The 22,645-nt window shown below is 40.0% G+C and overlaps 1 protein-coding gene across 1 annotated transcript in view; it reads left to right on the top strand.

Moving 5' to 3' along the window:
- Positions 1–17,537: 17,537 nt before the first annotated feature.
- LOC149024287 (Prolyl oligopeptidase family protein) overlaps positions 17,538–22,645 on the top strand; it is a 36,531-nt gene continuing 31,423 nt past the window's right edge. The window contains exons 1-4 of the mRNA XM_089144597.1: positions 17,538–18,278; positions 19,326–19,609; positions 19,729–19,923; positions 20,288–20,634. Of these exons, the coding sequence (XP_089000723.1) occupies positions 18,116–18,278; positions 19,326–19,609; positions 19,729–19,923; positions 20,288–20,634 (989 nt within the window). The 5' untranslated portion in view covers positions 17,538–18,115. The remainder of the gene's footprint in view (positions 18,279–19,325; positions 19,610–19,728; positions 19,924–20,287; positions 20,635–22,645) is intronic.

Raw genomic sequence — 22,645 nt, 5'->3', positions numbered from 1 at the left:
AGAAGAAGATGTACATGAAAGCAAGCGGACAGTTGCCTGATCGTAGACCACCCTCCGTTTGTTGGGCGCGTTGGAACGATCCCGCTTTTCAAAACTTGGCAGTTGACTACTTCAAATCTCTTTATTCTTCTGAAGAGCATAGCATTGATGAGAACAACACATTCAGCGGTGGAATAGCTCCATGGTATAGGTCATGGCACTCACTCAAATCGCAAGGCATAGATCATATGGCATAGTTCTTGCACCTTTGTTTCAGGGATAAAAACCTCCTGCTAATCCGGCCATTTCCGAACCCTTTTTCCCACCCATAAAAAATGCCCAACCGGGATAGTCATCGAGTCTGGCCAAAGAAATAGCCTTATGGGTTGGGACATAGATAGAGATTCTTACTTTGCCTATAATAACAGTTATCAAGCAACGATAGGCATGGCTCCATTTAAGGCTTTGTATGGTTGCACTTGTAGAACACCATTGTATTGGACTTAGACGGGTGAAAGAAAAGTCTTAGGTCCTGAGATGATCGAAGCTACAAGCGCAATGGTGGATATGATAAGAGAAAGGATTAAGTCTGCTCTGTCAAGACAGAAATCCTATGCTGACAAGAGAAGGACTGGTCTGGAATTTCAAGTTGGAGAGAAGGTTTTCTTGAAGGTTTCACCAATGAAGGGTGTGATGAGATTTAATGTTAAAGGAAAGCTTAGCCCTCATTTCATTGGACCTTTTGAGATTTTGGAAAAGGTTGGACCCGTTGCTTATCGATTGGCATTACCTCCGGCTATTGCTGTTGTGCATAATGTGTTCCACGTTTCGATGCTCCGGAAATATATTGAAAATCCGGAACATGTCTTACAGCAAGCACCTGAAGGACTTAGTGCTGATCTTACCTATGATGAAGAGCCAGCTGAAATTTTGGATAAGAAAGACAAGCAATTGGGAAATCACACCATCCCTTTGGTAAAGATTCGTTGGAAGGACCATACCCCTGAAGAAGCTTCTTGGGAGAAGGAAGAAGATATGAAGGAGAAGTTTCCTCACCTCTTTGGAAGCACAGGTACGCTTTCAATTTTGAGGACGAAATTTCTTTAAGGGGGGGAGAATGTGAAACCCAACCCTGACCCTAATCCGGAAACTTTGTTATTTGTAGGTCCAGTGACCCGAAGTAAGGCAAGAAGTCATCTTTGGGCCATTTCTGTTGAAGACTTGATGGCTGGATTGGAATCCATGAGTGTTGACGCCGAGTGTCCCAATGGTGGAAACTGCACCGGATGAAGATTGGATTAGTTGATGGTCTTGGAGTGGTCTCTGTATTGATTCAAAGGCATTTCTAACTCCTAGGTATGTCACTCTAGGTGTGTGCAAAACCCCTTGATGTTTGGACTTGATCTGAGCCTTCAAATCCCTGTTTTGAAGTTGCTGTCTTGATTGGTCGACTCATTGGTCGATTGAACCAATCGACCAATTGATTCTGTTTTTTGAAATTTGAATCCTGTCTCTTCTATTTAAGTCTAATCTCGGGAATACTCCGCCTCCTCTGCCTCCTAAGCCTCTGGAACGAGTTAGAACCCTAATCTAACCCATTCCCTTGCATTCTTTGGTGATCTCTCGCAAAGACTTGAAGAATTCTTCATCCTCCTACAGCAAAGGTATGATTTCACTCACTCTTTCTTCTATCTCTGATTTTCTTTCTTTAATTCTGTTCTTCGTTGAGATCAGGAAGAAGATGATGCACTCTTGCAACCATCTATTCCATGATCTCATCATGTTCTTTAAGATCCATGATCATCATCATGATCTTAACCTCAGCCAGTGGAATCTTCGAAACCCTAACCCTAATCCTTTGAAACCCTAACCTGTGTGATCGTCTGGAGAGCTTTTGGTAACCTCCCTTGTGAAGGAAAATCCTCTTGGGTGACATTGTGTTAACCTAAACTTCATCATTGAATAACCCTTCTTGTTATTTTTGGCTAATAATTTATCTCCCTTCATCCAGAGCTCTCAATTATTTTCCGAGGGAACCAAAAAGGGTAAAACCCTAATTTCTTGGGTAAGATCAAGAACCCCTAGTTTGATCATGGTAACCCAATCAATGTGTTTTCTTTACTATATCTGTAATCCTCATATCCTAGTTCTTGAATCTTTGATTTTAATATTTTCCCTCATAATCTATGTTTAACCTAGTAGGTTAACCTTTTTCTTCCTAGGTTACAACTTGGGAACTTGATTTGATTTATGATTTGATATCCTCTATACCCTAGAATACTACCATGATAATCCCCTCTGATTTGTACCCTTTTGAACCATCAAATTCGGTTCTTGATTCTCAAAATTCGGATTCTTGTAGGCCACTGTCTGCATTGGTCGACTCATTGGTCGACTGGTCCAGCAGACCAATCAATCGACCAATGAGTACAGCAACCTCATTCTTGGTCTGTTTCGATTGATTTATGATCTTTTCCTTTATGCATCTTTCCTAACATGTTGTATGCACTTGTTTAGGACTGTCTTCTCAGGTTTAGTCAAGATCATACTTGATTCTTTAAGATCCTATCCAAGTTAGAAGGTAAGGACAGTTAATTCCTTAACTACATAGATTGCTTGTTCTCTGGTTTCTACTTTATGAAATTATGAGATTACCTACTGTTGTTGTACTTTAATTCTGATCTCCTACTGTGGGAACAGTAGGACTTGTTTATATTGTCTTTTTATTATTCATGATATATGAATTACTTATTATTGCCTAATCTGATTTTTGCTTTTACATTCTCTTGAATATGATGAACTGCTGGTTGTGTATGTCATGACTGTTCTGAGAATGTGTTTGCTTAAGTTTGGTTTGGGATTGGGGAGTATCCTTTTGATGCTTCTGTCCTTGGACATCGGAGGGAATAGTATGGGATGTTCTCGGAAGATGCCCATCGACGCTTTCCCGAATCGATGGTTGTCATACCTAGGGATGTCTAGCAGTGTTTTGGCTAGGATATACCCCTGTTATATTAGACCCGATTCGGAAGGGTATTGAGACCGAACGACCCGTGGTAGCAATGGGGATTCGTGGGTGCTCAAGACCGGTAACCAATCCGTGAGAGGACATGGATCACATTGTGGATACTCGAAAGAGGCCATTTATTGGAGGGTTGCATATGGTTAGACTTGGGCTCATGGGCGCTCAAGACCCGTGAGTTATATCCGTGAGAGGACATGAGAGCTTCCCGTTTACCATATGTGGATAACCAATAGGGTTGATGAGTTCGGTGAGTAATATCCGTGACTCTAGTGTGAAGAATACCGGAAAGGATCCCGAGAGGGGAGAAATGGAAGTATCTGGAACTGACTTGATGTAACTGACTAGATGACTTGCATTGGGCTAGGCTTTTCCCTAACATGCGCCAATACTTATGCCAAATGGTTATGAAAGAGTGTGTTGACTTAACCCCCTACCATGGTTTGTCCGAGAGGGATGCAGGACCCATTACCAACCGGCTGCCCAAGATATCTTAAATGGTTGAGGGAACCCAAGATATCTTAAATGGTTGAGGGTGTGAGCGGACCTTCCCAAAGAAGTACGGTGCTATGACTTAAAGCATGTCTGCCATAGAGACCAGCATACATAGAGTTTAGATGCATTCATACATTATCTGTTTCATATTGCATTGCATCTTGTTATGTTTTGCCACATGTTATCTACGATGTTATGGATTAACTACCTTACTGAGTTTCTTCGAAACTCATTCCTTTTTGTATATTCCTTGTTTAGATTATCCTGCAGGAACAGATTATTATGACGAGCAGTACAGTGAAGCGCAAGCCGATGAAGCGTATTACACGCAAGGTGCCGGCGACGATCAAGATTACTCTGATGATCCCCCAGCGGATCAAGCTGCGTACTACTTTTGAAAACAACATAGAGTTAGAACGGATTCATTGGATTGACGAAAGTCCATACTTATGAAGACGTTATCTATAAACTAGAAGACACTTGATCTTAGTTTATTTCCTAGTACATTTGTTTCAGTTGTATTTCCTTTTGACTTTCATACTACGTTCCGCTATATTGGTGGAGTGAGTTTCCGCCTCACTTTACTCCTTTTGATATCATTGGATATCTGGTATCTTTTCCGCACTCTGATTATACTGATTATCCATTATTGTTTTGAACCTTTGTTTATAATATTAAACCTTGATTATTTCCTGTTTATGATTATGTTATTGTATATTTGGGAGGATGATTTCCTCGATACTTGATCTTCGGGGCTGTGGATCACACTCTCGGGTATGCCAGTTAGGGTACCGGCTGGGAGGATGTGACAGATTCTTCATTACTTTTCTTTCCTTTTCTGTTTGAGGATAGTAGAGATGATGTTGCATCTCTGTTGCAACTATCACTTTACTCATTCCCTCTCTTTTCCTAAGGATCTAAAGCTTGGTGGATGATCTTCATCAAGGTCATCACTCGCTTTTGAAGGAAAACATGTATCTATTCTCTTTCCTTATTTAGATTGATGTTCTTCAGTCTTAGATCTATTTTTCTTGAGGATCTATGCATGCTTTTCATGAATTCTTTATCGGATTAGTAATCCATCGTCCTATAGTTCCTCGTCTATGATTTTTGCTATGAATTCTTCAAGAACCATGATTGATCTAATTATGGTAAGTTTTTGTTTCCTAATTTGTAACTTGAAGACTTGATATGATTAGAGTTTTGAAGTCCTCTATATACTAACATACTATCCTTGTAGTTTCCCCCTTGTTTGGTACCCTTTTTAACCACCAAATTCGGTTTTGTATTCAAAAATCTCTAATTTTGTAGGCCACTGTCTCTGTTGGTCAACTCATTGGTCAACTAAGGCAGTAGACCAATCAATTGACCAATGAGGACAGCAACCTCATATTTTGCCTGTTTTGGATGATTTGATTTCTTTCCTTTTAGGTATCTTTCTTAATATGTTATATATACTTGTTTAGGACTTTCTTTCCAAGTTTAGACAAGGTCTTACTTGATTCCCCAAGATCCTTTGCGAGTTATATAAGGTAAGGATGGTTATTTCCTTAATTATATAGATTGCATGATCTAGTTTCTATATTTGAATCACTTTGATTTATTTCCTTAATTAGACTCGTACACTGATATACTACTGCTGCAACTACCTTGATTACAGTAGCATTACTTGTTTATGTTAATTGATTCATGTATGATTTACTTACCAATTATATACAAGTTGGATGTTGTTATTGATTTCTTTCCATCTAAGAAGTTACCATATATGTGATATAATGGATTTATGTTTGTGAATGATTAAGTAAGGTTTGTGAATGATTAAGTATGGTTTGGAAGTTCCCAAACCACCAAGAAGTTCACCCGAATAGTAGCTTCTTTGGGGAAGCTTCCAATTGATAAATCCAGTTGTACCGATCCTTCGGCTATAGCTGACGATCTAGCAAAGCCGTAAAGATGCGTAGATGACGGCTCCATTAGATCCTCTTCGACTTTCAGCTTTTGATAAGCCTCATAAGATATAAGGTCTGCAACAGACCCTGTGTCAATTAACACTCTATGCACCTCCCGGTGTGCAATTTCTACCTTGATGACTATGGCATCATCATGAGATATACAGACGTCTCTTTCATCTTCTTCACCGAAGGTAATAGAACCCTCACCATTCGATCTCTTCCGCTTCTGGGTTTCTCCAGTTCCAATGAACTTGGATTTGGCTTTCAATTTTCGGAGCGACTCAGGTTCGGGTCCTCCAAATATTGTCAGTATGGGTGATCAAGTGGCATATGTCACATCCACCCAGCCGGTACCCTACCTGGCATACCTGAGTGTGTGATCCACAGCCCCGAAGATCAAGTATCGAGGTAATCAACCTCCCACATAGACAATAACATAATCATGAACATAAATAATCAATGTGTAAAGTATAAAAGAGAGAGATCCAAATAAGGAAGGAATAAAACCCAATATCATCAAAGTACGAAAGACAATCAAAATGTTCTGTCACATCCACCCAGCCGGTACCCTATCTGGCATACCCGGGAATGTGATCCACAGTCCAAGGATCAAGAATCGAGGGACCATGCCTCCCACATACATGATAACACAATCATGAACAATAATAACCAAGGTAAAAGCAACTACTAATAGATATCATGAATAAGATAAGATTCAATAAATCAGAGTGCGGAAAATAGATAATGTCAGTGTAATATCCAGCCCTATTCTAACCCTGACCCTAACCCGGATCCACTGTTGTATTCAGGTCCGAAGACCCGAAGCGGTGGTAGAAGAGACCTATGGACCATTCTGATTGATGATCATGATTCGGAGACTGAGCCTATGGACATTGATGATGATACCCCTTGCTTAAATGCATTATCAGTGTTTAAGGAAAGTCTGCGCATCGGAGAAGATTAATCTCGTTGATGTACATAATGACCTCATGTGCACAATCCGAAGGTATCCCCCGAAACTAGACTTCTTGATTGATTTGTGGAAGAAAACCTCACTCAAATTGACCTTGTATAGCCTTTCAAATCCCTACTTGAAGTTGCTGAACTAAACCTGTTTTTCTGCTGAGAAACATTTTGGTCGATCCTTTTAGTCGATACCATCGACCAAAACCATCGACCAAAACCATCGACCAAAGTTTCCCAGTCTGCCAAGTTAAAGATTTCATGGAATATTCCTATTCTATTTATTATGACCTAGAGCCTTGAGCCTTATGCAATCATTTTTCTCACCTGAAATCGTGGGGAGAGCTTCCCAAGGCACCTCCTTGGCTAATGTGAAGGGCACCTCATCAAAAACTCATTGTTTACTATTGATTATTGTCTACATCTTCCACACTAAGATATGAATCACCATTCCACTCTCTACCCTACCATTCTCTACTCTTTTCTTTTCCTTTCTTGCTGGTGAGACATTGGAAATGGTGCTGCAACCTTGCAACCACCACTCCAAGTGTCTACACATGATTAACCTATGAGTTTCTTAGCCATCCATTGATGCTATGCCTCCACCTCATGCCTAGCTTATGTATTCCTCTATTCTTCTATTAACATCATGTCACTTTGTAACAAACTGAGTTGTAGGGCATGCTATGTTCATGTTTATCACTTTTATATGATTCCAATCGAATTTCTATTAGTTCCTCTAACTATTACATGCCATTCCTCATCAATGCAATCAATTCCAACTCATGCCATGATGTTTATCACTTGAACTTGTTAACTCAAATTGGGGCTTTTTGTTTGGACCATTGGATTGGGTAATTTTCTTGACTTATAGTGTCCTACTACTGTTGTTAAGTGTTTCTCCAAGTTTCAGATTGATCCGAACACCGGAAAACCAATTTAGGATGAAACACCCAAAAATCCATCATTCTGTCCCGAAGGAAATTTTGGTCGATCCTTTTGGTCAATACCATCAACCAAAACCATCGACCAAAGTTGTTGCTGACAGCAACCTTGGCCAGTTTTGATCCAATTGATATCCAATCTTCTTAATCCCTTCTCTAACTTATTATTGATGTTTGTTTAGGGCCTTAACAATTATTTTGGACTATTTCTTGGTACTCTCAATTCATCATCAATTCAACCCAAGGTAAGGATGGTTATCTCCATAAACATATAGATCACCAACTTATGATTTATATTCTTGTTTATGAATGGAACCTTTTGATTACTTTTAAATCTTTATAAGATTGTTATATATGTGTTAGAACAGTAGTATTGACATCTTTATACTCTTGTCATGTTACATTACTATTCTTGTTTACTTATGTCTATGATGATTCATTTCAATATCATGTTTTAACTTTTATGATAAGATGTATTGGATGCATGAAAGATAATGAACTTGAATATGTGATTGCTTACGTATTGACTTGGGATTGGGCAGTGTTCTATTGACACTTCTGTCCTTAGGCATCGGAGGGAATAGTATGGTATGTTCTCCGATGGTGCCTATCGACACTCTCTCGGGGTTATTGGATGACATACATAGGACTGTCTAGTTGGTTGGCTAGGTTTATCCTTGTCGTGTCAGACCCAAATTGGAAGGGCATTGAGACTGAACAACCCGTGGTAGTGTATGGTTGCATGGGCGCTCTAGGCCGGTAACCAATCCGGTAGGGGACATAAACCATGCTACGGATACCTGAAAGGGGCCATTTATTGGTAGAGTTGCATATGGATAGACTTGGGCTCACGGGCGCTCAAGACCGGTAACCAATCCGTGAGAGGACGTGAGAGCTTCCCGTTTACTATATGTGGATGACCAATAGGGTTGATGAGTCCGAAATCCGGGATTTCGCTGACTCTAGTGTGAAGGATACCGGAAAGGATCGCAGGGGGCGAGGAATGGACGTATCTGAATCTGACTTGACCGACTGAGTAGATGACTTGCATTGGGCTAGGCTTTCTTGTGACATGCGCCGATACTTGACCAAATGGTGATGTGAGAGAGCGGTGACCGATCCCCTTACCACGGTTTTTTGATGACTTTACCGATCTTCCCCAGGCATTCCCAAGATATGGAAATGGGAGAGTGACTGACGACCCAAAGAAGTACGGTGCTATGACTTAAAGCATGTCTACCCTAGAGACTAGCATTCATAGAGTTAGACTCATATTTGCATCATATGTTCCATATCGCATTGCATTATAATATGTTCTGAATGTGTATGATTTCTAATTATGGAATAACTGCCTTGCTGAGTTCTTCGAACTCATTCCTTTTTGTGCAAATGTTTTAGATTATATTCCAGGTACCGAGGACTACGATGGCACCTCCTTTGAGGCGGACTATGATTCCACATACTACCCTCCGGGTAGTGGGGTCGGTGAGGATCCGTATATTGGAGCCGAGGAGGATTACTATTCGCACCAAGGTTAGCCCCACAATTGTGCGGGAGCGCAGCGTTGGGTTTACTTCATCCATACTGTTGAGGAGACTACTATTAGTATAGAAGAAACCCTAGCTTAGTGCCCCATTCCCCTGGTGTATTTTTGGAATACTTGGACCTGTAATTAATTAACTTTTCGGAATTATCTTTAATACTTGGACATGTACTTAACTACTTTTACTTTCCGCTACTTTGAGAGAGTGGCTACCACACCTTCTCTCCCTGATATGATTTTGACCACATTCTGATATTATCTATCTTCCGCACTCTGATATATATTTAATCCTATCTTATACATATTGTTTAGTATTAATTGTTTTTACCATTGATTATTACTGTTCATGATTATGTTACCGTGTATGTGGGAGGCATGGACCTCAGATCAATGATCCTTGGACTGTGGATCACATCCCGGGTATTCCAAATGGGGTACCGGCTGGGTGGATGTGACAGTCAGTGTATAAGTGTAATCATGAGGATGAGAGAATAAGTGATAATCACTCTCTCAAAGTAGCGGAAAAGTAGCAATAATCTAGTTAATTACAATCCCATGTTTTAACAAGTAATCCAGAGAAAGTTAATTACATATCCAATTGTTCCATAATAAACCAGGGAAATGGGGCACTAGACTAGGGTTTCTTCTATCCTAATGATCGTCTCCTCATAGGTGTGGATGAAGAAAGCCCGGCTCTGCCGCTCCCGCACTATCATGGGGCTAACCCTGGTACGAAGAGTAATCCTCTTCGGCACCAAAACTCTGATCTTCACTGAAGCTACCACCCGGAGGGTAGTATGCGGGATCAAAGTCCGTCTCAAAGAAGGTGCCATCAGAATCTTCGGTACCTGCAGGATAATCTAACAACATTTGCACAAAAGGAATGAGTTCGAAGAATTCAACAAGGTAGTTATTCCATAATTTAAAATCATATATATATATATATATATATATATATATATATATATATATATATATATATATATATATATATATATATATATATATATATATATATATATATATATATATATATATATATATAAAACATAACATAATGCAATGTGACATGAAACATATGATGCAAATATGATTCTAACTCTATGAATACTAGTCTCTATGGTAGACATGCTTTAAGTCATAGCACCATACTTCTTTGGGTTGTCAGTCACTCTCCCTCAACCCATTCCGTATCTTGGGAATGCCGTGGTAATTGGGTAAAGTCCTCTCAAACCATGGTAGGGGAATCGGTCACCACTCTCTCACATCACCGTTTGGTATAAGTACTGACACATGTCACAGTAAAGCCTAGCCCAATGCAAGTCATCTACTCAGTCATATCAATTCAGATCCAGATACGTCCATTCCTCGCTCCCGGCGATCCTTTCCGGTATCCTTCACACTAGAGTCAGTGTAATTCCAGATTACGGACTCATCAACCCTATTGGTCATCCACAAATAATAAACGGGAAGCTCTCACGTCCTCTCAAGGATTGGTTACCGGTCTTGAGCGCCCGTGAGCCCAAGTCTAGCTATTTGCAACCCTACCAATAAATGGCCCCTTTCGGGTATCCGTAGCATGGTTTATGTCCCCTACCGGGTTGGTTACCGGTGTTGAGCGCCCATCAAACCATACACTACCACGGGTCGTTCAGTCTCAATGCCCTTCCGATTCAGGTCTGACACGACAAGGACAATCCTAGCCACACAACTAGACAATCCTATGTATGTCATCCAATAACCCGGGAAAGTGTCAATAGGCACCTTCGGAGAACATCCCATACTATTCCCTCCGATGCCCAAGGATAGAAGTGTCAATAGGACACTCCCCAATCCCAAGTTATACGTAAGCAATCACATATTCAAGTTCATCATTTCTCATGCATTCAATACATCTTCATGATAGAAGTTAAATCATAATATTGAAATGATTCATCATAGACACAAGTAATCAAGAATAATAAATTAATATGACAAGAGTATATGAATTGCAATACTACTGTCCTAACACATGTATAACAATTTTATAATAATTAAAAGCAATCAAGAGATTATATTCCTTAAGTATGAGCATAAATCACAAGTTTATGACCTATATGTTTATGGAGATAACCATCCTTACCTTAGGTTGAGTTGATGATGAATTGAGAATTACCAAGAAATGGTCCAAAAGAAATGTTAAGACCCTAGACAAACATCAATAATAAGTTAGAGAAGAAATCGGGAAGATCGAATGTTAAACGGGTCAAAACTGGCTAAGGTTGCTATCAGCAACAACTTTGGTCGATGGTCTTTGGTCGATGGCATCGACCAAAGAGGATCGACTAAAACTTCTTCGGGACAGAATAGTGGATTTTGGGGGTTTTGATCCGAAATTGGTTTTCCGGGATTCGGATCAATCCGGAACTTGGAGGAATGCTTAAGAACAGTATGAGGACACTACAAATCAAGGAATTAACATAATCCAATGGTCTAAATAGAAAACCCCAATTGAGCTACCAAGTTCAAGAGACAAGCATCATAGCATGGATTGGAACTAGTTGCATTGACATTGAAAAGGCATGCATTAGCTAAGGGAACATATAGAAATTCAATTAGAATCATATGCTAGTGATAAACATGTACATAGCATACTATACAACTCAGTTTTGTACAAAATGGCATGATGTTAAGAGGAAAATCAAAGAATGCATATGCTAGGCTTGAGATGGAGGCATAGCATCAATAGATAGCTAAGAGGATCATAGGTTAAGCAAGGGTGGACACTTGGAGTGATGGTTGCAAGGTTGCAGCACCATCTCCAAGGTCTCAATAGCAAAAGAGGGGTAGAAAAGAATAGAAAAAGATAGAATAGAGAATGGAATGATGAATCATACCTTGTAGTTGTAGATGGAGACAAGAAACAATGATTAACAATGAGTTTTGGTGGAGTATCCTTCACAAATGCCTAGGAGTTGCTTTGGGAATCTCCCCCCATGTTCTTAGGAGTGAAAATGATTGCAATAGGGATCAAAACAGGAGGCTAGTATAAATAGATTAGGGAATATTCCAAAGAATCATTAACTTGGCTGACTGGGAAACTTTGGTCGATGGTCCTTGGTTTATGGCATCGACCAAAGAGGATCGACCAAAATATAAATCAACAGAAAAGTCAGCCTTGGTTCAGCAACTTCACACAGGGTTTTGAAAGGCTATACAAGATCAAATTGAGTGGGGTTTTCTTCTACAATTCAATCAAGAAGTCTAGTTTCGGGAAATACCTTCGGATTGTGCATGGGAGGTCATTAGGTACTTCAACTAGATCATTCTTCTCCGATGCGCAGACTTTCCTTAAACACCGACAATGTACTCAAGCAAGGGGTATCATCGTCAATGTCCATGGGCTCGGTCTCCGACTCATAATTATCAATCAAAAGGGTCCATAAGTCTCTTCTACCACGGCTTCGGGTCTTCGGACCTAAATACAACAGTAGATCCGGGTTAGGGTCAAGGTTAGAATAGGGCTGGATATTACAAAAACTAATCCTAGTAGCAAGTACAATAAGTAACTAATTTGTTCTCAATCTTATAGATGACACCTCTATAAGTATAAATCTCAAAAATGGCGCAGGGGAGCTTCCACTCTATGGTTGGACTAAGCATCGTACGCAACATAACCACCCGCGGAATCTTCAGTGTAATTGTCGTAACCGCAATCACCTTCCTGGAGATATGTCTATTCTCCTTGCGCTTCTTCATACGAGCAGTCATGACACTCAAAACCTGTAGGGAAATCTAACAATACATAGCACAAAAGGAATGAGTTTCAAAAGAAACCCAGTAAGGCAGTTAATCCATAATAACAGAAATAGCAGGATTTCAAAGCAAAGTAAGATGCAATATGATATGAAACATGTGATGCCATATGATTCTAACTCTATGTATGCTGGTCTCTATTGGCAGACATGCTTTAAGTCATGGCACCGTACTTCTTTAGGAAGGTCTCATCACACAACGCCTTTTGGTAGTGGGTCCGGTATCCCTCGGGACATTCCATGGCTGAGGTTTAGGTCACCGCTCTCTCACATCACCATTGGTCTAAGTACTGGCGCATGTCAAGGTAAAACCTAGCCCAATGCAAGTCATCTACTTAGTCACATCAACTCAGATCCAGATACGTCCATTCCTCGCCCCTGGCGATCCTTTATGGTATCCTTCACACTAGAGTCCTCATAGTCCCTGACTACGGACTCATCAACCCTATTGGTTATCCACATATGGTAAACGGGAAGCTCTCACGTCCCCTCACGGGTTGGTTACCGGTCTTGAGCGCCCGTGAGCCCAAGTCTATTCATATGCAACCCTACCAATAAATGGCCCCCACAATGTGATTCCTGTCCTCTCACAGGTTGGTTACCCATCTTGAGCGCCCACAAATCCCCATTGCTACCACGGTCGTTCGGTCTCAATACCCCCTCCGATTAGGGTCGATATAACGGGACATCCTAGCCAAACACTACTAGACAACCCTAGATATGTCAACCAACAGTTTAGGAAGGTGTCCAAAGGGCATCTCCGGAAACATCCCATAATATTCCCGTAGGTGTCCAAGGACAGAAGTGTCAAAAGGACACCTCCCCTTTCCAAACCATACCTAATCATTCACAACCATAAACCATTCATATCACAAATATAGTAACTTCTTTTATGGAAAGAGATCGATAACAACATCCAAGTTGTATATAAATGGTAAGTAAATCATACATGAACTAATTAGCATAAACAATTATTGCTATTGAAATCAAGTAGTTGCATCAGTAGTAAGTCAATATAAGAATTTATTTATAGAAGTAAATCAAAGAGATTCAAATATGGAAACTAAATCATGCAATCTATGTAGTTAAGGAAATAACTATCCTTACCTTAATTACTTCACAAAGGATCTTGGGAATCAAGTAAGATCTTGTCTAAACTTGGAAAGAAAGTCCTAAACAAGTATATATAACATATTAGGAAAGATACCTAGAAGGAAAGAGATCAAATCATCCAAAACAGACCAAACATGAGGTTGTTGTCCTCATTGGTCGATTGATTGGTCTACTGCCTCAATCGACAAAGCAGTCGACCAATAGAGACAGTGACTGATAAAAATCAGAGATTTCTGATTACAAATCCGATTTTGGTGATTCAAAAGGACTTCAAACAAAAGGGAATATGCAAGGATAATATGTTGGTATATAGAGGACTTCAAAACCCTAGTAATATCAAGTTTTCAAGTTACAAATTAGGAAACAAAAACTTACCATAATTAGATCAATCATGGTTCTTGAAGAAATCATAGCAAAATCATGGACGAGAAACTATAGGATGATGGGTTACTAATCTGATAAAGGATTCATGAAAAGCATGCATAGATCTTCTAGAAAAATAGATCTAAGAATGAAGAACATCAATCTAAAAAAAGAAAGAGGATGAATACATGGTTTCCTTCAAAAGCGAGTGATGATCTTGATGAAGATCATCCACCAAGCTTTAGATCCTTAGGAAAAGAGAGAAGATGAGTAGAGTTATGGTTGCAACAGAGATGCAACATCATCTCTACTGTCCTCAAACAGAAAAGGACAGAAAAACAATGGAGAATCAAAGATGAAGCATAGAAGAGGATGATCACATACCTTTTTGTGTAAATGCAAGAGATTTGACAAAGATCCGTCAAGAAAATCACCAAGGATGCAGAGGAGATGACTTGAGAAGGGCTCTGGTTCGTTCCAAAGAGTTTGGAGGCACAAAAGACAAATTAGATTTGAAGTTGGGCTAAATAGAGAAGCCAAGACCTAATTCAACAAAACAGGACCCATTGGTCGATTGATTGGTCGACTCGCCCAGTCGACCAAGCAGGACAGCAATTCCAAAACAGGGAATTGAAGGTCAGATCAAATCCAAACATGAAGGGGTTTTGCACACACACCAAGTGGCTTACCTAATAGATAGAAATGCCTTCGAACCAAGTTAGAGAGTACTCCAAGTCCATCAACTAATTCCTTCTTCATCAGGCTGCAGTCTCCATAAATGGAACACTGTCATCAAGACTCATGGATTCTAAGCCAAACACCAAGTCTTCCACTGAGATGGCCCATAATTGACTTCTTGCCTTACTTCAGGTTGTCGGACCTACAAACAACAGGGTTTCCGGGTCAAAGTTAGGGCTGGGTTTCATAGCATCGATCACTTCTTTACCTTTCTTAGACTTAGGAGCTCCGGTCGATTATTCTTGACTTACCGAACGCTCCCTCTTGTCACCTGTTCCTCGAGGTTCCGTCCATCTCCCTTTGATGAAGCCGGATAAGTGACCTTGCGATATCAATATCTCGATATCGGCCTTTAAATGCCTGCAATCATTGGTATAGTGACAGTAATCCTTATGGAAACGGCAATACTTCTCCCTATTTTGCTCCCCAAGCTTTGTTGGAAGCTTTGGTGGCCATTTTAGGATATTCTGCCTCTTGATAATATTCAAGATGTCTGCTCGAGGAGTATTCAATGGTGTATACTCACTTTGATCGGGAGACCTCTGTCGCCATGCCGTATGAGGCCTTCCAACTTGATCCCGAACATTTTGCTAGGCTTTTGCCTTTTCTCAGGAGCTTTCTATTCTTTTGCAAGGGCCTTGGTGTCTCCTTGATGTGCATCCAGGATCTTTGTTACCTCCGTTTGCTTTTGACACCTTTGCACTAGTTCAACATAGGTGGTAGGCATGTCTTGAAGTAATAATTCTAAGAGTCTTCGGTTGGTGAGTCCATTGAACAAAGCAGTTTTAGCTACCTGTTCATCTAGATTCTCAATCTCCATTGTGACCCTATTGAATCTTTTCAGGTATTCCCGAATTGATTCACTTTTCCCTTATCTGATGGTGAACAAGGTCTCCTCGGTCTTCTTGATCTGTATTCAGCTTTGGAATCGACCGATGAATTTTCGCGCCAGCTCCTCAAAGTCCACGATCCTTCCTCAGGGAAGATTCGAGAACCACTTATGTGCTGCTCTAGTCAAAGATGAACCAAATACCCTGCAAAGGATTTCATCTGAATTACCAGCAATAACCATAGTTTGCTGATAATAGTTGATGTAAGCGATAGGATCTCCCGAACTGTCGAACAAAGAGAAAAGGTTAGTAACCATAAATTATGAGGAAATTGATATTCGGCTATTGCCTCGGCGAACGGGGTCTTTCTAATGACCAAATAAATGTCATCGGTTATTCTCCCTCTGGATAGTTGTCCGAGTCTCTGATTAATACTAGCCAACTCTTGACCAATATGCATCGCACGGTCAACAATGATGCGAGCATTGTCCCGTACTGCATGCCTAGGAGTTGGTGAATGAGTTCGCACTCCTGCACCCAACCTTGTCGTTGAATGAGTTGTGCTTCCTTGCGGTCTTTCAAATCGCTCGTCTCTTCTGGGGAGTTCTCCCGTTCTTCTTGGTTCTCCGTTTTGTCTCCGGGCATCTTCTCAAAAATTTTGACCAACATTCTGGTCCTCTAGAAGCCTTCTTTCCCTTTGTGGGGAACGTCCTGGTGGAAGAGAGGTAATTATTTCCTCCCTTTCTCTTATACACCTTGCCACTTCGCATTGATCAGGAGCCTGCGGTGCCACCTCTTGCCTAGCCAACGTACGATGGTTTGATTCATCTCCAGAAATTGGAGCTTTAGTTGATCCAATTGCTGCTGGAGTGGATTAGGAGAATGCAACTGATCATTGCCCCCTAGACCAACATCTTCTCGAACTTCATGGGGTTGACTTCCTTCAGGGATATCCTCTGGATTATTCCCTCCAGGAAGTTGAGCGTCAGCTTCTCGCTGAGCCGTTGCCGCTACAGCCAATGATCTGGTCACCATGGCTTTTTGAAGTGTTTCCACAGACGGCGCCAAAAGATGAGTCCAAAATCTGCTCAGCCCTTAGATCTCCAATGGATGACCTGCAAAAACAATCGTTAGATGTGGCTCGACCGCTGGGGTCGGGAGTCCACCTTCAAAGGCTAAGTCCGTTGATGAACTGATCATAAACGGCTCTGTTTGAGCACAGAGCAAAAGTATGAATACTAATATTGAGAATACGATTCAAATATCTCTCTTGTAAGTAGGTTATGTTTATATAGTGTTTACCTTCGAATCTTCTTCATTGGATTTACTCAAACCTTCTTCGGGTGGTAGTCCAATCTTAACGATTAGATCCGTTGCTGATAGATCTATTTGCGGTAGGATAATGGATAACTGCACGATCATAGCGTGGCAGTTATCCAAGTAAGCACGATCGTTTGCTCCCGTAAGTGCCGTTTAACCGTCTACTTGACGATTCGTCCACTTCGATTATCACGGATTCGGGCGTGCTTATTGACTGAGTCAGTTTACTTCCTCAGCAAGTTAGCTTTAAAACCTGGCCCGCTTGGATGCGAGTCGGTTTCTTTCTTCCCGACCTGGGGTTGACGGTCGAATCAAGGGCGAACCCGATTTTATTACGATTTCTCCTGTATCAGAAACAAACCTTGATTTACACATGGCTTTGTCTAGATAAAGTTAAACTTGTTGTATGATGAGATACCAAGGACAAAATAAATTTGATGATTGTAACTCACGCACCTTTATTGCGTGATTCCCAAGTCTGAAATTTCAAAAGGAAAAAAATGAATTCTTTTAGAAACACCTTAATGAACAGAAGAATAATCATTATTCTGATTGATAAAAAAGAGAGTTTCAAATCATTAATATGATTTTCTCTTTTGTGCATTCTTAGTGCTAAGATCATTATGGGTCTTGACTGAATTGAAATCATCCCAACCCAATGAAATTCATTCTAACACCAGCATTTTTGTTTGAAGTTTCTCTCCCCTTGTTCCGCTAATTGTTTCTCTTCCCTTGTTACGCTAATTCTTTAAATGTAGGTGGTTTCCAAATTCTGGAGGTTCGAACGTGGTTATGCCCGCCACTTTCGTGCGATCCGCCTCCGGTTGTATCCCATGCGTGACCTGCTGTTCTGGTGACGTGGCCTGAATCGTATCACGCTGCTTCTTTCAGCCATAAATAAAAAGGCAACCAATGAGAGAAATGGTTTGATCTGTTCTTAGTGAACTGGCTTTCCTCCCTCGTCTGCTCTCCGGTTCGGGTCTAAGCTCATTTCGTCATCTGTTCTTCTTTTACCTTGTAAACCCTAAGCGCTATTCATCCTTCTCCGTAGAAGCAGCCATGAAGGCTCCTCCAGTAGCCAAGAAAGTGAAGCTCGAAATGGAATTGTTCGGTGATGTGAGGATAGATAACTATTACTGGCTCCGTGACGACTCTCGATCCAATCCGGAGGTGCTTTCTCACTTGGAGGAGGAAAATTCGTATACAGATTATGTCATGACAGGTAGTCTTTGGCTTCACAGTCTTTCTGGATCTTCTAATTGATCTCACATGGATGTTTAATTTCTTTTTTTTTCTTTTCTTGTTTTGATTTGGTTTTGTCGGTTTATTAATTGGTCGGCAGCCACTTTAGTATCCCCTTATCTGTTTCATGAAATGTTGAATTATTTTGTACTCAATACTACACCCAGAAAAAATTTGCTGAGTGTACTGCATTGGTATGGTTCTGAAGTGTGAGTTATACCCAACGAATACAATTACAAGCATTGTAGAATAAAAATGAAACATCTAGAACCACAAGATTTGGATACTGAAAATTAAAGGTAAGGAAATAGAAGGCATATCTGGCATGAGTTCGAGATGTCAATAAAGGCTTGACTGTCTCAGTCAATTATTTAACAATCCTCGTGTTTTTGGCACATCGCATAGCTTTAAATTTCGACATTGAAATCAGTATCCATCTCTTCCAATATTATATCAGTAGTGCTACATATGCCCCTTGCCACGAACGGTTACGGTAATAGATCTGCAAGTATAGATATGGCCATATTGACTGATCAGGTACTGATGTTTGCAAACATGATTGGCCGTTATAGTCTGTGGTTGTTATATTTGGTCCATTTCACTTGGAGGGGTTCTGATCCCGATCCAGAACTTCTATTAGATCAGCAACCCTTCGGGAGTAGTGTTATTTTATTTTATTTTATTTCAGAAATTAGCTGTATAGGGTATTTGATTCATACTTCCTTAAAACCACTACCATGAGTTGGCTGGAAATGCCATGGTTTCGACCAATTTTGACCATATCTTAGTTTCTGACTGGTTGAAACCAGGGTGGGAACCATGTTTGCGTACCTTACTGGACACCAAGGCAGCACCTTGTCAACTACACTGTCGAGCTTTATTTGAGTTGCATGTTGCTGGATTGTACTCTTTTTTTCAGATGATTCTTTTGATGTCCTCCTTGTTGTGGCGGTTCTCTGAACTGGACATTTCAGATTACATTTAGCGTGTGTGTCTTGCTGTTGAGATGGATGTTTCATTCATATAGGGACCAAGGACTTTGAAGATCAGATTTATGCTGAGATACGAGGACGAATTAAGGAAGATGACATATCTGCACCTATACGCAGAGGGTCTTATTATTACTATGAAAGGACTTTAGAGGGAAAGGAGTATGTTCAGTACTGTAGGCGCCTTATATCAAGTGCTGAGGCCCCTCCTTCAGTGTATGACACAATGCCGACTGGACCTGATGCTCCTCAAGAGCACATTATCTTAGATGAGAATATAAAGGCTCAGGAGCACAAATACTATAGCATTGGTGCTTTCAAGGTAACCCTGTCTCTTTCATGTCAAATTCGATCAGTTCAAACGCTATTCTTTATTGTTTTTGTAGTACCTTACGTATGCTTATCCTTTTTGCCCTTCCCCCCCCTCAAATTGCCTTCTAGGTCAGTCCAAACAATAAGTTGGTAGCCTATGCCGAAGATACCAAAGGTGATGAAATCTACACTGTTTTTGTAATTGATGCTGAGACTCGAGCTCCTGTTGGGAAGCCTTTGGTAGGTGTGACGTCATCCCTTGAATGGGCTGGTGATGAGACACTCGTTTACATCACAATGGATGAGATTCTTAGACCTGACAAGGTTGGTCATGCTGTTTCCAGTTGAATCCTGTGTTTTGAAATTTATGCTAACTTATATTGCCCACGTGAAAAGTATTCTTCCAATGGTCAACCTGCCTTGGGTGCAGGGTGCTTTATACCCCATAATTCCTTTCAAGTATAATCTGTCCTGCATTAAGTACCACATAGTTGCCATTGTTGTCGCATTTGTATTGTAATTAGGAATTGCTTTTCTATTTTATCCCCAGAATGACTGTTAGTAATTGGTTACATTCACTTGCCATTCTTTTTAGTGGGGGCATACTCATTTTGGAAAAAGGAAACCAGACCTCACTAGTGGTGTGTCAGTAGAGATGATTTAAATTCTATTTTGTCTTATTTTACAGGTCTGGTCACATAAGTTAGGTTCTGATCAATCAAGTGATTGTTGCCTTTATCATGAAATGGATGATACATTCTCTCTTGATCTTCAAGCTTCTGAGAGCAAGAGATTCTTGTTTATCGCATCTTCTAGTAAAAATACACAATTTGTCTTCTATCTGGACATTTTTAAGCAAGAAGATGGCCTTAAGGTTTTGACACCTCGTGTAGATAACATTGCCACATCAGTCAGCCATCGTGGAAATCATTTTTTCATCCTGAGGAGGAGTGATGAGTTTTTTAACTCAGAATTACTTGCTTGTCCTTTGGATAACATATCTGAAACAAACGTTTTGCTGCCACACCGTGAAAGGTAATACAGTCATTCTGTCAATTACAAGTTCACATTTTTCTCAGATTTTCTGATGAAAATATTCTTTATGGGATCTTCAGCATTGATGATGACACATTTTCTTGTAGTCTTTCCTCTTAATCATTATGCATTGCAGCTGCAAGTTATTTTGTGTATGCTGTAGCTCTATTCATTTCTTCTATGGTTCTACCCCTTTAATATTAATATGGAAATCATAAAAAATAGCTTTATAACTTGAGAAGCAATGAAACCCAGAAATATTGAAATTGAAGAGAAAAAATAAAACTAAAGTTGCAAAACCATTGACTCTAGTCTAGTATCTTAATTAACAACCTATCCTAAAGCTACTGTATGCAATGATATAGAAAATAAGGGAGCATCGGTGATGGGGAATAGGATAGAGAAGAAGAAATCAAGAAAGACACCTGCGAAGACTGAGAGTTGTAGCAGGAGAAGAGAGAGAAGAGAAGAGGAGAGAGACGGGTGTGGGCTGCAAACGTACAAAGCTCAAGATTTAACTCATCTTTTCAATTCGATCCTCAATAAGCTGATTATGAGTGTTTAATAAAAAAAAGAAAAAAGCAGGAAAAAAAAAAGAAGACACAAACTTCAATAAGCAGATAACTGTGGCAGGACTCTTGGCATTTAAAACTGACTAAAACTGATCCTAATATCCTACCCGAGTTAAAAATCTGATTACATAATTATTCCATTAAAAATAACAAATCCTACATTATCCTTAGAACTCCCATGCCACACAGCACCTCCTATTTTGTCTCCTCACAAGCTGGACTTGGGAAGCCAACCAAATAGGAAGACTAATCTTCTAGGTTACTGTTCACATTGCCATAGCATGAATACTAACTGGTTGTGCTGCATCAGGGTGGGGTTCATGGTCCAGCTGGTGCAGTCAAATTTCTGGCGGCCAGTTATTTGATCTTTGTTGATCTAGGAAAAACCTAAGTCCATGTCCATAGAGATCTGATTGAACATGTTTAGTGAAGAGATGGGTGTGGATTGTGTATGTAGATGTGATTAGATGTATGTGTGAAGGTGTGGTGACTGGTGTGAGATCTGTAGGATGTCAGGGCAAGGAATCTCAAACGATTGGTTTACATCTGGGATCAATGCTGAGCCCTTATCTAGTTGCGCTTATCATGGATGACCTAACCAAGAGCATTCAAGAGAAGATCCCATGGTGTATGCTCTTTTTTGATGATATTGTTTTGGTCGATAAGACAGAAGGGGGATTAACATTAAATTATGGAGATCAACCCTGGAAACAAGAGGCTTCAAGAATAAGTAGAACAAAGATGTAGTATATGATTTATAATATGTTGTCATACTATGAGATATTGACATGGTGTGGACTGAGGATAGAGAGATATCACAAAGTGACATTTTTAGATATTTGGGGTCAATCACATATTCATATCTAAAGAAGATGAAATCGAGGAATATGTTTAGAAAAAATTAAAGTGGGAGAAATGAATGGTGAGGTGCAATCCGGGAGTTCTGTAATTGCTTTTTTTCTTTAATCTCAAAGGGAAGTTTTATTGAACTACTGTATGGCTGGCTATAATGTATAGGCTGTATGGCTGGCTATAATGTATGGGCAGTTACGAAGATCTTATTGATAAGCCATGTGTAGTAGTAGACATGGATCGAGGTTTCGGTTTCTAGGCCGGATTCTACGTCGCCAAAAACCGAATTCTCCAGGTTTTCGCCAAAATTTTGGTCAAAATTTTTTTTTATGACCTCCATTTCATCTGATTTTTTGCCTCCTTCCTATTTAAAGCGTAATAAATAAAACGAAACTAATATTTTCCCAAAAAAAAAAATAAAAAAGTTATCATTCAAATATACTAACAAATGATTGGTTCTTAGAAGTACAAACCGTATTGTAAACAGTCATAAAATCATCAACATACATGAATTGTTTGATAGAATGGTTACATATACAACAAATAGTAGAATCATCAACATACATGAATTGTTTGATAGAATGGTT

Source organism: Hakea prostrata, chromosome 2 (assembly GCF_041222555.1).
Source record: "Hakea prostrata isolate BN-2017 chromosome 2, UWA_Hpros_2, whole genome shotgun sequence".
Classification (NCBI taxonomy): domain Eukaryota; kingdom Viridiplantae; phylum Streptophyta; class Magnoliopsida; order Proteales; family Proteaceae; genus Hakea; species Hakea prostrata.
This window is presented reverse-complemented; position numbering and strand designations above follow the sequence as displayed.